The sequence below is a fragment of the Strigops habroptila genome, chromosome 4 (assembly GCF_004027225.2).
Source record: "Strigops habroptila isolate Jane chromosome 4, bStrHab1.2.pri, whole genome shotgun sequence".
In the NCBI taxonomy this organism is placed as follows: domain Eukaryota; kingdom Metazoa; phylum Chordata; class Aves; order Psittaciformes; family Psittacidae; genus Strigops; species Strigops habroptila.
The window spans coordinates 50,736,101-50,752,182 of record NC_046358.1 but is presented as its reverse complement, the minus strand read 5'-3'; the positions used below and the strand labels follow the sequence as shown (position 1 = coordinate 50,752,182).

The 16,082-nt window shown below is 53.4% G+C and overlaps 1 protein-coding gene across 3 annotated transcripts; it reads left to right on the top strand.

Annotated features, from left to right (window-relative positions):
• Positions 1 to 86: 86 nt before the first annotated feature.
• On the top strand, positions 87 to 14,812 carry IFITM10 (interferon induced transmembrane protein 10). Of its 3 annotated transcripts, XM_030485010.1 has the most exons (4): positions 87 to 2,703; positions 3,381 to 3,857; positions 4,811 to 5,225; positions 13,936 to 14,812. In XM_030485010.1, exons 2-4 carry the CDS (start codon positions 3,832 to 3,834, stop codon positions 14,083 to 14,085), a joined length of 591 nt encoding a protein of 196 aa, XP_030340870.1. In that variant the 5' UTR covers positions 87 to 2,703; positions 3,381 to 3,831; the 3' UTR covers positions 14,086 to 14,812. The 3 variants fall into 3 exon arrangements, with proteins under 3 accessions (XP_030340870.1, XP_030340871.1, XP_030340869.1); XM_030485011.1 differs by lacking the exon at positions 87 to 2,703 and having other exon boundaries at positions 2,986 to 3,857; positions 4,811 to 5,135; XM_030485009.1 differs by lacking the exon at positions 87 to 2,703 and having other exon boundaries at positions 2,988 to 3,857.
• The last annotated feature ends 1,270 nt before the right edge of the window (positions 14,813 to 16,082 follow it).

The window sequence follows — 16,082 nt, the reverse complement described above, 5'->3', positions numbered from 1 at the left end:
GAGAATCCCAAAGTCCAGCCTTAAACCAACTAGGGTGTGGAGTTTATGCTCTCAGAGCCCAGTGATGAGGAACATGGGGGTTTTTTTCAAAATGTCAGAAAAATCCATCCCTCTTGCCTGGCTATGTGATTTTTAGCCCTAGCGCTGCTCTATAGGAGTGGAGACTCTGATGCAGAATGAAGGCCCCATGTGCCAGGTATAAGATAAGAGCTAATCCCTACTTTGAAAAAAGCATCATCTACATAAGCAAGGCAGATGCAGCCAAGTCCCATCCAGTCTTCTGAGCACAGATCTAAGCACACAGAGAGCTTAACCGATTTCCCTACTGGCATGTCCCAAGCCTCTGCTCCCCCGGGATGCCTTAATACCCCAATCAGCTGTTCTCCAACGTTAAAGAAATGATTTAACCCAAAAATCATTTCTGGGGTTGGCTGGGTCCTGGAAACTAATTGTGCAGCCCACTGTTCCTCAATAACCCAAGGGGAGAACAAGTCATCCACAGCCAAATATTTATCGACAGGAATATGAGGGTGTTGTTTCTGCTGGGGGATTGTGCTTAAGCCTTTAATCGTGCCATGAGTACTGAACGTTATGTCTCAGTGAGAACAACCACATGCTTGATCTTGGCCAAGAGCTGGAGAAGCCAAGAGCCAGGATTGTCCATCCATGCTTTTCCAGCGGGGAACAGAGCACAACCCACCCTGCGAGCAGCCTGCACACAGCCCCACATTATCTTGCCCAGCAGATCCTCGGGTTGACACCATTTACTGCACCATCTCTGCAGAACCCCATGCACACAACAGTTCGGTAAGTCACTCTGCTAAATGCCTCCACTGGTGCAACGAAGAGAAACATTTTCATGATGTCCCCTTGAGTATTAGGGCGCTTTGCCCTGACCCTCAGGTGTGTCTTCATGGGCCTGATCCTTCTCCAACCAGCTCCGCTTTGCCAAAAGCCCATCCAGACAAGGACCTGCCCAAGGAGAGGGAGGATGAGACCCCTCACTTATGGAGATGACTTGCTCATCTGGCTGCCTCAGCAATTTGTTCATTTTGAAAACTATTTTTACTCACCATGAATGACTAAGCACATTGGTTTGGGTGCTGGTGGCTTTTTTCTTTTTCCGCTCTTTCTTGGATTTATTTATTTTTAGGTTCCTTTGGGAGGCAAAAGAAATGGAGCGCAGACTGGAAGCTTAGAGGACAGGAGACAGAGATCAAGGGAGTGTGGCGAGATGGGTTTTTCCCCTGCAAGCCTCAGGCTACCTTACTGCTTATGGGGCTTAACAACCCACTGAGGAATTTTATAGGAGGAATAGGAAAGAGCATTCAGGAGGTTGTGGGCTTTCTCCTGCAGAAAAATGCAGGGTCAAGTCCTGGTAGTGGTTTTCCAGAGAGCCGGAGTAGGCTTTCATAGGGAAGACTTTCTCACGGGTCTTACAGCACTTGGTTATGCTACAGCCCATGTGTTTCTAACATGATTACAGGAGACTTGCTTTGGGGCAGGAAACATCCTTCTGTTCTATTTGTCTCATGCTTAGCACAAAGGGATGTGGGCCTTGACACCACAGTAACACAGGTGACTATTCATAGTCACCCCAGCTTTTATCTGAAATGAAAGTGGTCTTAGACCTTATGGTTGAGGGCTTGCACACATGACCTTTAAGGACTCCCAGAAAATTGTAGGAGTTTTAAAACAATACAGAATATTAAGGGGCTTTATTCCTTGAGCCGTTTTTTTTTTTAAAGCCTGTTCCCTAATTTTGAAGGGTCATATGAATGGTTTTAGAACTGGTGATGCTGTATATATGCTATTGTGGTACACAGTAATAAACCTCTCATCACTCACACTTCACATCAAGAAAGATGATGAATTACCAACCCAAAGACCCAAAAGCACTCTGGAAACTGTAGGGCTGACCTGGTACGTGGAGAAGAGAAAAAGAAGCCATCCAACCTCCCTGAACTTTATCTGCTCCACAGCAGGGAATGTGTCCACCTCTGTTGATCTGACATTCCCCTACTCCACCCTGCTGCCTCCTCTTGCCTCCTCCAGAAACCCTCTTTGACCTTTTCCTGTGCTCAGCCTCCATCCCTTCCTGATGTCAGGAAGAGGAGCCCTACGTACACAACTTTCCCTAGACAAACGAACAGCAGGCTCATCAGTAGCTCTTATGATAGGCAGCAATCTGCATCCAAGGAGTTTTGCTGCTCCTCCTGAGCCAGCTCTGCACAGCTGCGAGTTGCCTGGGATTGTCCAAGCCCTTCAGAAAAGCTGATGGCAGCTGGCTGCAGTTCTGCATCTCCGGCAAACCTCTTAATCCCACAGGAACACCACTCTCACCCCAGCACTGCTTCTGCTTCTTAGCAGCTTCTTGGAGAGAAACCTGGGTCTCGTCACAGGCAGCTGTGGCACTAATAAAATCCTCTTTACTTTGGCAGAACCCAACACCACTCCAGCAGCGATAAATCCCAAACCAGAGGCAATTTGTCCTTTTTTAACCAGCACAGGCCGCTTAAAGGACAGAGGCATTAAACCAGCCTTGTGGAAACTGGACCCTCTCCAGCCTGGGGGTGCTGTGGATGTGCAAGAAGGCCCCTCGCATCACACCGACCCACGGGGATGAACACGGGGTGCGTGCCCCTACATAGGAGCCAAACCTGCCTGTGAACAGCTGAATAAATTACCATCCTTATTTCTTAGGTCAGCACTTTGTGGGTAGGCAGAAGGCAATGCCAGAGGATTTCCCTTCCCCTGCAGGTACCGCTTGCACAAACTTCTGTTTGACCCAGCCTGTTTCCAGTGCTCTGGGATTCCTCTGCTCCCCTTCCCCAGAGCCACGGCCAAACTGGCTGCTGCCTCAAGGCCACCTGCGCTGGGCTGGCTCTGCCACGTGCATGACACAGCGTGTCCTCACATCCTCACCCTCCCTGTGCCACCACTGCATCCTCCTGGACGACCTGCAAGCTGTCCCTGCGTGGCACCAGCTGCTCTCCAGCATCACGTCCCATGGGGGATGCTACCCCAGCACCCCAGAATTGGGTTTCCATGCAGCTTCCAGGGTAGCTGGCAACGGGAGGCAGCAAGCACTTCCCTGCTCCTGTGCCAAGCCCAGGCATGGCCAAATCTTCCAGGGCTTGTCCATCCTTCATGACATCCCCACCTCCCTCCCCTAAAGTAGCTGCATGCCCTTCATCCTGCTGCCAGGGTGCTCCCGCCCCTGCCTGCACTGGGATTTGTTCAGTGCCAGCAGGATTTACCATCCCTCACGCAGGATTTATCCCCTTTTCACTCATCCCCCACGACCGCTGTGCTGCTGTCACCTCCCCTTGTCATGCAGTCCCAATCGTCCCCACACGCCCCTGCCACACTTGCTTTAGGTTTTCAGCCAGGCCCACGGGAGCAAACCCGCAGCGAGTCCCCACTGCAAAGGTCTCTGTGTGTGACGCAGGGGACAGTCGGGCCGAGCATCCCCTCCGGATGGCCAGGGAAGCCGCTCGGCCGGGGCCCAGAAGATGCCCTTCTCCAGCGAGGCAGTACCAGGATGCTCCAAGCAGGAGGTGACGTCCCCCTGGGGCTGAGACACGGAGGAGGTCTCCTGCGTGGAGCATGTTCAGGGGGGAGAAAGGGGGCCGCAGGCTGACCTTCCCATTCCCTAACTCCCCCCCTGCCCACCGCTAGCCCATGGGTCCCCCCCCCTTTCCCCTCCTTCTGCAACTCCAGCGCCGAGGAAGCCGAGCCGGAGGCAGTGCTGAGCCGGATATGCAGCGACTCCCCGCATCCCTCCTTGTGAGTATCTCTCGCTCCTCCTGATGCCTTTGGAGGAGACAGATGGACGGACGGACAAGCAACCAGAGGTGGACTAGTCTTTCCCATTTGCAAAGCTAGGTGGGGGGGGAACCTCTTCCCATATCCCCTTTCCTATCCTCTGTCTTCATCCCCTCTTACCCCTCCTCCTCCTCTCCGGGCACGATATTCTCCCCTTCAAAAACAAGGGGAGGGGGTGGTGGGAAAGAAACCTGCTGGCAGGAGGAAGGAACCAGGAAATGCAATCCCACCTGGAATCCCGCAGAGACTCAGCCAAAAGAAAAAAACAAAAAGGGAAAAATCCCCCCCTAAAAATATCCCCCCAGGAGGGAGGGAAGAAGGGAGGGCGAGGGGCCGGTCTGCTCTGCCGCACCGAGAGACCCGCTCCCATCCCGGCATGGGACAGAAAGCCGGAGGCCCCGGCAGACAGACAGACCAACCGACAAGCGGGCAGGGAGGGCTTGCGGGGGGGTGCATCCCGGCGTCAGCCGGCAACTCCCGCGGAGCCCCCCCCCCGGCTCTTCCCAAGTGTTTCTTTCTGCTTTTATTTCTTTCCGTTATATTATTTTTATCTATTTCCCCACTCGTGGCTCGGTCGAGGGTCACGCAGGACAGCGGGCAGCGGAAGGGGGAGGCCGCGGGAGAGGCGGAGGGATGCTGCCCGCCGCTGCCCGCCGCTGTCCGCTCCTCAGCCCCCGCCGCGGGGCCGGGGCCGGCGGCAGCTCCTCGCCTAGGCGGCGACTTCGTGGTGCCCGGGTGCAGAGGTGCTCCCTCCGCCCCCCCCCGCCTGCCCTCCTCTCCTCCCTCTCTTCTCCCCACTCCCTCGCTCCTCTCCCTGCTCTCTCGTCTCCCGGTCCCTCTCTCTCTCCCGCCTTCCACTCCTTCCTCCCGGTCCCACGTCTCCCCTTTTCCACTCCTGACCCCCTTTTTCTCTTCCCCCCCGGTCCCCGCCGCCTCTCCATCCCCTCACCCCCATTTTTCACGGGGGGGTTCGCTTTGCCAGGGCAGAGCGCGGTGACGCCGCAGCAGCCACCACGGAGAGGACACAGGATCCCCCCCTGGGCCCGCCGTGCCCCTTCGAGGGGGTGGCCTGGACCCCGAGACCCCCCCAGGGACCCCCGCAGGGCTGCTTTGCCTGCATTGCCAAGCCCCCGGCTCTCCGGCAAGCTTCGCCCATCCTGTCTCCTTCTTCTGCTGTTTATCTCATGGAGAGCAAGAGCTGCAAAGGGGACAGCCTGCGGCCGGCGGTCCCGTGCAAGCACTCGGTGGAGAAGAAGACGATGACCAACCCCACCACTGTCATTGAAATCTACCCCGACACCACCGAGGTGAATGACTACTATCTCTGGTCCATCTTCAACTTTGTATACCTCAACTTCTGCTGCCTCGGCTTCATTGCCTTGGCCTATTCATTGAAAGTGAGTACTGAGCATGCAGCACAGGGTAATGGGTGGCTGGAGAAGGGGGGGAAGTGTTTGGGGGTCACACCTAATGTAAGTCACATTTTTGCCACACAAATGAGAGGTCCCAGCCGGTGGGGATGGGGAGAGCCGAGGTATGTTTTGGAGATGGGCATGTTGCTTTGAGTGTGGAAGAGGTGGTTTGAGTCGCTCTGGTACCCTTGGAGGTTCCTCTGTACCGCAGTAGCAGGGTGATGGGCTGGCTTGGCTCATGCTGCACCCGCAGGTATCCCAGCACTCGATCCCTTCCTTGGGATCCTGTCAGAGATCATCAGGGTAGGACCCAGCAGCATCAGATGGTCAGGCAGAAGCAGTAGGAAGCAGCTGGCAGGGATCAGCCGGCGCCCGGCAAGTTGCAGCAGGGGAGAGGCTGCCAGGGCGCTGGGCTATCCTGCCTGTTTAATTCTTGCCCTCTTCCTAACTAAAACACCAGGTGGTGGCCAGCTCCTCTTCCCCTGCCACTTCGAAGCCCTATAAATCCCAAGGCAAGCCCTGGAGACCTGCCAGCATCATCAGAACAAGCTCCAGGTTGCCAAGGAGGTGGAAGAAGGTGCAGGGGGGCTTCACACAGCATCGGGTCTAGGGAAAAATAGAGCTATGTTGATGGCAATGGTGTGGAACACAGCCCATGGTGGGGATGGGAACAGGTGACTCCCAGTAGCTGCAGAGGAGAGCAGCCCGGCAGGGATGGCACCCAGAAAACGGGCAGCCCCTCAGTGGCTGCTGGAGAGAGGGTTCTGGGCTGCCCTCCCCTTCCCAGCCTGACAGATGCAAAACTAACTGAATGGACGTGCAGAGAGCCCCGGGCAGCTGGGCGGCCCCGACAGGAGCGAGCTGATTTGTTTTGGCAGGCAGCATTTAGAGGAAGGCCAGGGCACAGACGGGCTTCATCACAGAAGCAGATCAATTAACCCCATCCAGCCCCCACGAGCTGGACTGTGAGTGCCCAGCGCTGCAATGAGGCTGCTCCTGAGCCCAACAGGGTTTCTGGCAGAAAGGCTCAGGGACAAGTCTGTGGACCCATGCCCTAGGCAAACCCAGCACTGGCACCATGGTGCCTGCCTCAGTTTCCCCTTCCCCAAGATGGGAGGTGAGCACATATCCACCACCCATGCAGCAGACTTCACTGCTGCCTGGGCAAGGCACTTAATAGCTTAAATCATGCCGGGATTGAGCATCACCACAAGCAGGACTGATCCAAGGGCAAATCCAGGCAGCAGCAGCATAACACAAGCGGGGGGAGAGAGTCCATTAACACCCCCCACTCTTTTTCAGCCGTTCATGGAAGACGCTGGCTTCCTCCATATTTTTCATGTCTTTGCTCATCTGAATTTGCCTTTAATGGTCAGTATCTTTCCTGTGCAAGAGGCACGGCCACAGCAGGCTAAGAAATGGTGTCATGTCACCAGGACATGGCGGTAGCTACAGTGGGTATCTGGATAGACGTGGTCCCTCGGTTGCAGCTAGCAGCGGGGACAGGACAGGCTAAGGACCAGGCTGAGCCATCCCCAGGGGACAGGGTGGAGTAGGGTCTGTCACCTACAAAGCTTTTAGAGGTTGGACCCTTCACTATCCTTGACATGAGGTGGAAGGAAGGTCAAAACCCAGAAGTAACCTGGGATTGCCAGGGCAGAGGTGCGAGCTCAGCATCTGTCTGCAAAGGTCTAGAGGATGTAAACTCCACTATGAAAAAAAGAAGCAGAGGCAAGGGAAGGCAAATGGTCAAATTTGCTCCAAATCAGGGAAAGGAAAATAGAAGATGGCTGTCAAAATCCAGCCTTGGCTTTTGGACTGCGGAGGTGGTAGCTGATTGGATGTAATGGTTGTACCCAAACAGATGTAATGCTGGGCGGGTAGAAATAACCCTGCTCTGGTCTTGGAGTTCCCCAGTGGCTGTGACTCTGTGGTTGTGGGGGAAATAGAAACAGAATGTCCCTCAGAGGCACAGGACAGAGCTAGCAAGTGGCTGAAAGGATTGCAGGTGCCTTCATGGGCTGCTATTGGGATGGGTGGTGGGAAGCAACAGGGGTGCTGGGGCAGTAGCAGATCTGCCCTGGGGAAGACCACTGGGATGCTGAGAAAGACGGGCTCCTTCCTCAGTCATAGCTACTGCAAAAACCTTCACAACATCCTGGCTAGGCTGGATGTTGGACTTATTTCTCCAGGAGCCTGTTGTTTTCATCTCTTTTATAGTCAGTGGGGTTTCTCCCAGAAGTTCAGAGAAAGCAGAAGCAAGAAACGCCCTGGGACAAATGTCCTTTTAAACAGACTTTTTTTGTTCCTCTGCAATTAAATGTAAGGACAAGTGAGCAGCCTGTGCTCTGCAAGACCAAGTAAGGTGCTGTGGGAGGGAGAGGAGGGGAGCAGCCCCTTCCCTTCCCTGAGCCTGTTCTGGGATGTCTGACAGCAGAGACCTTGACTGGTTTAGCACAGGGTTCCTGGCTGAAGGGCCATCAGTGTGCCAATGGCATTAAAAGGTTCCTGGGTTATGGTTTTTACACTTCCTTTAAATAACTGAAACATCCAGCAACCTCAGGAATCATAATTTTCACTATCAGAGATAGCTTTTTCAATACCCTGCCATAAATGTCATCTGCTTTTGCCAGATTCAAGCTGTTAATAAAGCAGTAGATCCTTTGTCCCCCAAGTCTGTGAGAGGTTTCATTAAGTATCTTAGCACACTGTAGTATCTCCACCAGTTTCAGCAGCATAATGCCCACACTGGAAAACAGATGTATGCCTAGGTACACTTGAACGTTACCGTAAAGCTGTCTCCTTCCCCATGCCCACTTTTATTGGTTTTAGACACAGCAGTACCTTCATGTCTGCCTGGCCTTTTGCACATGAGCTACAGCCTTCTAGATCTCTTCTGCAAGGAAATGCTATTTCATGGTGACCACCATTTACTAAAAAATACTAAAAGATACCAAAAAGTACCACCCCAGCGTCAAAGAATTTATATGCTCTTATTCAAAGAAACACATGAAGTCAGGCGAGGGCAGAGACTGTGACACCCAAGCCAGGTACTTTGTGTGACAGACATCCCAGCCAAGTGCTCTGAGTAAGAATGCGATGGCACACCTCATCTTCATTTACACATGTAGCAAGCCACATCCTCAGCAGATGGGGCTGCAGTGGAGTCACACCAACTCACATATGTCCTGGGGGTGATTTCTGGCATCTCAGGCTTCTCAAGGTCAGCCTGCCGGACCGCAAGCAAGGCAGTTGCATGTGACTGTAAGAGTGTGCTGGTGCTGGGGGAGAAGAGATAAATAGCAGGACCAAGGAAGTTAGAAACCCTGAAGTAACTTTAACCCCAGCCCAGCACAGATGCAAGGATTGGTCCAATGGCAATGCTTTGGATTTGGTTGGTTCTGATCAGAAGCAAATGCCGTGGCCTGATATTTGGCAGCTCTCTGCCTCACTCTTTCCCAGCTCCAAGCAGTAATGAATGATGCATCAGTGCCTGGTGGCAGATCTCACTTCAATCATTATGAGGTCCAATTTGAGTAGATCCAAATCCTTTTCAGTATCCGTTATGCCATAGGAGCTGAGATCTGAGATGAGCAGTGGTACGGATGCCTTGCTGTACCTGTGTGGAGACAAAGATGTCAAGAAGGCCCACTGGCTTTTTAAGCCCCAGCAGCAGCCTGCAGGGCTGCTCACAGAGTTTTCCTGCCCCTCGAGGCTACAGAAATATGCAGTGTGATAGCACCCCAGGAGACATGAGCTCTCCTGCCTGTTCTCTGTCTGGCCCTCAGCACACAGCTCTGGGCACGGCTGTTTGCCTTCCCTTCTTGCCACTTGTTGATCTTCCCTGTTTCAAGAGGAAGCAGATGGACACAAATCCATAGCTACTTATTAACCCCAAGAAGCAGAGAAGATGTGGCACCTGACCTCTCAGGCAGGCTCTCAGCCTGCTTTTTCAATGGTTTATGGAGGTGGGTGAAACGCATGGGTGACAGCCCTGTGACGCCAGTGCTGGTGGGGTGGAGAGCTCTTGACCAGTTTACAGAGCAAATAAACCCAAGGATGCCTTCTAGAGCTCCTTATCTTAGGGACGCTAAGCTCTGCACAGAAATCAGTTTACAGACAACCAGCTGTGGGCTGCATGCTAAAAGCCAGGCTGCCTTAAATACAGCCTCATTAGGCACGTTATCAACAAACCATTTGTCACCTCCTGCAAGCTGAGGAAGCACTTTTTAGTCACACAACAAGTTCCCTACTCCTAAAAATGAGGGGGGCTGAGCCCCAGAGCAGAGAGGAGACAGGGAAGGTGGCTGCTGGGGAAAGAACTGGGAAGGAGCAGGCAGTAGGAGCTAAAGGGAGGGCTTGGAGAGAAAGCTGAAGGCAAAATCCCAAGGGTAGGAAGGGCAGGGAATGGTGGTCATAGGGAGGAGAGAAAGAGTCCTTTGGCATCAGTATGCTAGATGTGTTGGAGGGCACACTGAGCTGGAGATGGTGGAGGGCAAGGTGAGCAGCAGGGAGGTGACAGGCAAGCAGGGGTGGAGGGAAAGGCCACTGCTGGTGTGGGAGGGAAAGAGGAAGGTTTGCACATTAAAGCACAAGAGCGGGATGTGTTTCATGGAAGGCTAGGCACGGAAGAGGAAAGGAACTGTAGAAATTGCCAAGCTGGGTGCCAGAGAGGTGAACTCTGCACTGCCCAAGGTGGTCTCCAAAGGGTCCACCACACAATGCTTTGGGGTGTGTGGGGAAACCCCACAGTCAGCAGATGTAATTATCCTTACACCAGGTACCTCAGTGCAAAGCAGGGCCAAAAGCCCCCATCTAATTGTAGGCAAGGTGAGAAGGGCCAAAGTGATGATGAGAAAAGAGTCTGTGACTAAGGAAACACCACACTTAGGTCTGGGGTAGGGGGGCGACCTGGGTGACCTGTGGTAGGAAGCAGCTTCCAGGGCTTGTGCACCAGCTGCCAGCACATTGTGGTAATGGTGGCCACAGAAGTATGAAAATAGGAAAAGCTGAGGCTGGGCTATGAGAGAGACAGTGGCATCTCCTTTAGGAAAAAGCAGGGAAAGAGATTAAAGACTTACCTGCTCTCCAGAAGAGCTCCTCCTCCAGAATCTGGCTCAATGCCACAGTGGGACATTAAAGGGAGACATCTGGAAGCATCTGGTGGTGCAAGGAGAGGCGAGAGGTTGAGAGCCTGCACTGGAGAGATGTGGGAGGCCGGGGCTGCAAGCGGTTTGGAAGGAGAAACACCTTTACATAGTGCTTGTGTGCTGCAGAGACTCTGGCACTTATCTGGTGCTTAGAGGCTTCATTGCAATATAAATGATAATAGACAATAAGGGATGATTTGCATGATGGTGACTTCTGAAGCCATAGACTGTATGGGGAAATAGCAAGGGAGAAGAAGAAAGGGACCAAGGAGTTGGTGGCCAAGGCCAGAGCAGACAGATGAGAGCTGGGGGGGAGCTAGGGAAGGGAAAGGGCAGGGGGCTGCTGGAGATAGAGGATGCAGACAGAGTTCCATGTGATACAGGGTTTGGCAGGAGTGGGTGGAACCAGCTGGTGGGGCAGGGAGAGGAGGCAGCTGGGTGCCCTTTGGCAGCAGTAGAAGGTGGCTGTCATACCATTATTTGGGCAGGAAAGAGAAGAGATGGGAAAGACGAAAAAAAAGGAACTGGGAGGAAATGGTGACACTGGGGAGGGGACAGTCTCAGGCACCCCTCACTAGAGACGCTTATCAGCAGCAGGACTGGAGTGGGGCCAGAGGTAGAGCCATGGGAAAATCAAGGGCAGGCGCTGCTGAAGCATGCCGTGGGAAAGAGCTACGGCGTCGATCACGAGTGTGAGCCACTGTCAGGTGGAAGAGGCTGCTGGGAGCACTGGGAGAGGGTAGGGCATGGAAATTAGGGCGGCAGGGTGCCCTGGGGACAGGAGAAGCAGGAGGTGCGGAGTGGGAGAGACCTCCTGGGGCCAAGAGGAATTGGTCCCACAAAGGCAAAGCAAGCAGCTCGCTGCAAGGAAGAGTTGCAGAGCTTGGTGTTCTGGCTATGCCGGTCTGCTGGAGAAACCTGTGTCTGCATGGCAAACACCAATGGCAAACACTGCCTTGCCTGCGGCAGGGAGCGACCTGTCCCAGGCTGGCTCACAGTGGAGGAAGGGGCAAAAGGCATTTGCTGTGCGCAGTTTGCCTCTGGCAGCCACTGAGAAAAGGAAAGCATGTGAGAGAGCTTTAAAGAGCCTTCTGGGAGCAACGGCCGGGATTTCTGTTCCAAATCCAGTGCCCCTGGGTCTCTGGCTTTCAGGGACCTCTGTGCTTCTCACCAGTGGGTGAGGATGTGCCAGCTGCCTGGCACTGCTGTGCCCAGGGGGGTTTTGGGACGATGCTATAAACCTACGGATAATTTCAAAGGTGAGTCACCCTAGGCACACAGCTGGCACAGAAAAGCATGCAGGCTCCCAGGATGCCAGCTTGCTGCCTTTCCAGGGGTCATCCCCACTGCTGGGAGCAACAGCCAACCCTGCCATGGAGCTATGTGGATGGCCCTGGCTCCAGCTGCAGGCTCCCAGGAGCAGGATGTAACAGAGATCAAGGACGTGGCAATGCAGGATTTAATACAAGGAGGAGAACAGAGCTCTCATTCTTGCCTATGTGCCTGCCGGTGACAGCTCCTGCAGGCCTCATGCCAGATGCACCATCCCTACCCACGGTCCAGGATTAATGAAGAGCAGAGAGCTTGTGCAGAGGTCCTCACCAGTGTGAGAGGAGAGGACATTGCCTGAGGGTCTGAAATCTGGTGTTGGAGGTCCCATGAACCAGCATGGCTCAGTGGGAATGAAGGGGTTCAGCAACCCTTCCCAATATCTAGCAAGCAGAAGGCTTTCAGGACTTACCCCGTGGGTAACCACTGCAGGAGGGAGAGAGAAAAAGTCCCTAAGACGTGGTCTGAATCCATCACAGAGTCTTTTTGGAAAGCTTCCTGGTTCATAACAGCCTTTTAATATTTCTAGGTAGGACTCCGGGGCTGATTCTCGCAGCCTGCCACCGACATCTAGTGTTCGGCCGGCAGCTCCTGGTGGCGCTCGCACTGCCGGCAGGGCAGCAGCCTGCAAGGGACGGGGCCCGTAGGCTCGACCCTCTGGCCACAAAGCAGGCAGGGTAGCAGGAACTGCCACGCCACGCCATGCAGCCCCTGGATACCTCGCTCGGATACGGGAAAGGGAAGTGGGGTAGAATCTCCCGGTCCCTTTGTCCAAAATCCTTGTGGCTCCAGCTGCCTGAGTGCTGGCTGAAGGGGCAATTTGGGGACAAGGCCACATACCTGCTAGGAAGAGATGGAGCCTGAGCAAAAAGCAGATGAACTGCTGCTGGTGGGCAATGCCATCAGTTGCCTGGCTGTGTCATCTGCTGCCTAGTGATGCTATCACTGCCTGCTAGTGGTATTCACTGCCCTGCTGTGCCATCCACTGTCCAGCTGTGCTATCCACTGCCTCCTAGTGCCATCCCTCCCTCCTAGTGGCATCACTGCCTAGCTGTGCCATCTGCTGCCTTGCAATGCCATCACTGCCTTGCAGTGCCACGCACTGCCCAGCTCTGCCATCCGCTGGGTTGCAGTGCCATCCACTGCTGGTAATGCCATCGCTGCCTTCTAGTGGCATCACTGCCTAGCTGTGCCATCCACTGCCTGCTGGTGCCATCGCTGCCTGGAGGAGGCGGGGACAGGCCAGTGACACAGGCATGCACAATCCTTACCCACTGCAGAGCTGCCCCAGAGCAAGCCCATGAAAGTCCCAGCCTGCAGGGTAATGGGGAAAGCAGACTGCACTGTCAGAATTGAAAACTGCCAGTGGCAGAGGCTCTGCACGAACTGCATCAGGCCTGCAAAAGGAATTCATTAACCCAGGACTGCTTACTATGCTGGAGGCTCGTGCGCAGCCCTGGAGCTGCAGTAGGATGCCGTGCCAGGGCTCATCCGCTCAGCCCCTCAGTGCAGACACAGGCACAGGGATGCACACTGAAACTGCAGCCAGCCCTCTCGCTCGTGGCCTGGGTGAGATGAAATCTGGGGCTGCAGGGCCAGGGGTCTATGGCATGGTGGGAAGGATACTTGTGTGCCCATGTGTATGGGATGCATGATGGCATCTCAGTTCCTTTATGCATCCTCAGGCTTAGAATGATACTGCCCCACTCCAGAGGCCACAGGGACCTGGTTTGCCTGGTTGGTAACAGCAATGGGTCACTCTTCCAGGTCTTCTCTGCTTCCAGGGATTTCCAGGCCAGAGGTGTTACAGTGCTTGGCTTCACAAGCTCAACCTACAGCAGGGCTGGCATGCAAACCACACCTTGGGGTGTGTTATGGCACCCCAAGCATTCAAATCATAGAATTAACGAAGTTGGAAAAGACGTTTATGATTATCAAGTCCAACCTTTACTCCAGAACTGCCAAGTCCACCACTAAACCACGTCACTAAGGGCCTCATCTACATGATCTACATGGTTTTTGAACACTTTCAAAGTGTTTATCCTTGAACACGTTGAACATTTTGAACACTCCCAAATGAAAAGAGGCACAGCCCAGCCCTCATCTGCTGTAGAGGTACCCTACAAGTGCATTGGGTTTTGTGGGTGTTGCTTTGAACACTTTGTCTTTTATACGTCTCACAATTCTTCTATTTAATTATTTTTTGTGTGTCTCAGGTCCGGGATAAGAAACTCCTCAATGACTTAAATGGAGCAGTTGAAGATGCCAAGACAGCCCGTCTTTTTAACATCACCAGCTCAGCCCTTGCCACTTTCTGTATCATCCTTATCTTCATCTTCCTGCGATACCCCCTCACTGATTACTAGAGTGAGGCCAACAGCAGTGGTTGCCGCCAAAATGCCTCTATGCCAGAAGTGTCTGCAGTTGTTTCTTGTAGCAAGGACGCAAAAAAATAAAAACAATACTCCACCTGGATTGCAAAAAAATAAAAAATAAAAGAAGAGCCAAATAAACACATAAATAAAAATGAAAAGAGTTTCTCAGCCCAGCTGAGCATATCCTTACTCCCCCCAAAAACACTGTGTGAACTGCTGTAGGAAAGGGTCTCCAACACATGCACAGGCAGAAAAATAGATCAAGAAATATTTATTTTATGGCCAACAAGCCATGTGACAAGAGTTTGCAAAGCCCAGAGCCATGCATGCCTAGCAGCAGAGAGCTGAGCTCTGGGGAGCAGTAGGGTCTTGCCGAGCAGGAGGCATGTGCAGTGGTGGATGGGGACCACGGCAGGGCTGGCTCACAACATATCAGGTGGGTTCAGACCACCCCACCACCTCCTGACGTACGGGGGTTTCTTTTCCTCTCTTGAATTTCATCCAATGGTTCAAACAACTCCCAACCCCTGGAGAGCTGAGGGTGTTAGGAAGTTCCTGCTAGGGAGCCCCGAATTGTTACAGGGCAGGTTTCTCCTCAGGGTCTCCTGGCAATGCTGAGGAGGAAGGCACCTTCTGGAGAACTCGCCCAAGCCCCCTAAACAGGTTCTGTATTACAGTATTCTGTAAACGGTCAATAAAAGATACCTCTGCTAACTGATGCTGCTGGGTTAATTCCTTCCTTATGAGGGCTGGGCTCCAGGTCCCTACCGGCTGACAAGAGAAAATGCTAATGTCACCAGCGCCTGCTTGGGAGAGATTTAAAGCAGGAGTGAGGGATGCTGCTGCAGGTCAGGGCAGCATGCAGCCGCGAAGGACAGTGCAGATCCAGATTTAAGAGCAGAGACCTCAGCGACTTCTGCAATGGTTGATCAATGGCAAGGAGTCAAAGGCCGCTGAGTAGGCAGGTACCCCTCCCCTGCTAGGACCAGCACTGAAGATAGAAATAAATCGCTGCAGCCTGAACCTGCTACTACCACAGCACTTCACGGGCTCTTTATTGAGAGCCAGGTTTCAGAGGCACCACACATTTGCTGCTAAACAAGGCAAGAGCTCGGAGCCCTTCCTGATAGCTGCCTGTGGTGCTGCAAATCAAAACGCCCTGACCTGAAAACACCAAAAGCGAATAGCAAGACCAAGACCAAAATACAGCTTTTCAGCCCTCTGACCCTTCATTTCATCTCATCTCATCTGCCACAGCTGCCTCATCTTTTTCCAGCTGTAAGACGACATCGCGACAATGGACACCAGTTGCTGCAGACCAGCCGTGGAGCTGGGAGGAGGCAATAGTGCCCACATTTGTGCCCACCACAAAAGTAAAGATGCAGCAAGAGATGGGGAATGCAGACAGGCTGTCATGGGACACTTCATGCTCTGCTGGGTGTGTGGTTAAATCAATGTACTGTGTCTGGGCTGTGCTCAGTGAGGCCTGTGCCACAGCAAGCAGTGGGGACAGACTGTGAGGACGCTTCTCTAAAAGCATCCTTCCTGCCCAGCTCTCCACACCTTAACCTCATCTGAGCTTAATTTATGGGGGAAGCTATGGGCAGAAGGACCTGCAGTCCTACCTGCTCCCACTTGCTGGAGGGCATTTCCATGCCAGACCAGATCAGGAGGGCTGTTTTGCACTGAAGTGTCCTCCAGTAGTGCAGTACATGGTGCCCTGTGAGGTATCTTGGCCATGAACTGCTCTGTGATCACTCATCCAGAGGTCAAGACTCTTCCCAGCCTCTCTTGGTTACTTCTTGTTCCCTTCCCTGAAACAAGGTCTGAGGGGTCACAGCCATCAGCATTTCCATCCTAACATCTCTAGGGGCTGCATCCCATCCTTGTCCCTGGCAGAGGAAGGAGGTGGCCTGTCTTGATGGCAATGCTTCCAAAGATGGTGCAGCCAAAATGACTTGTATTGCAGCCACCCTGAGCTGGCACCT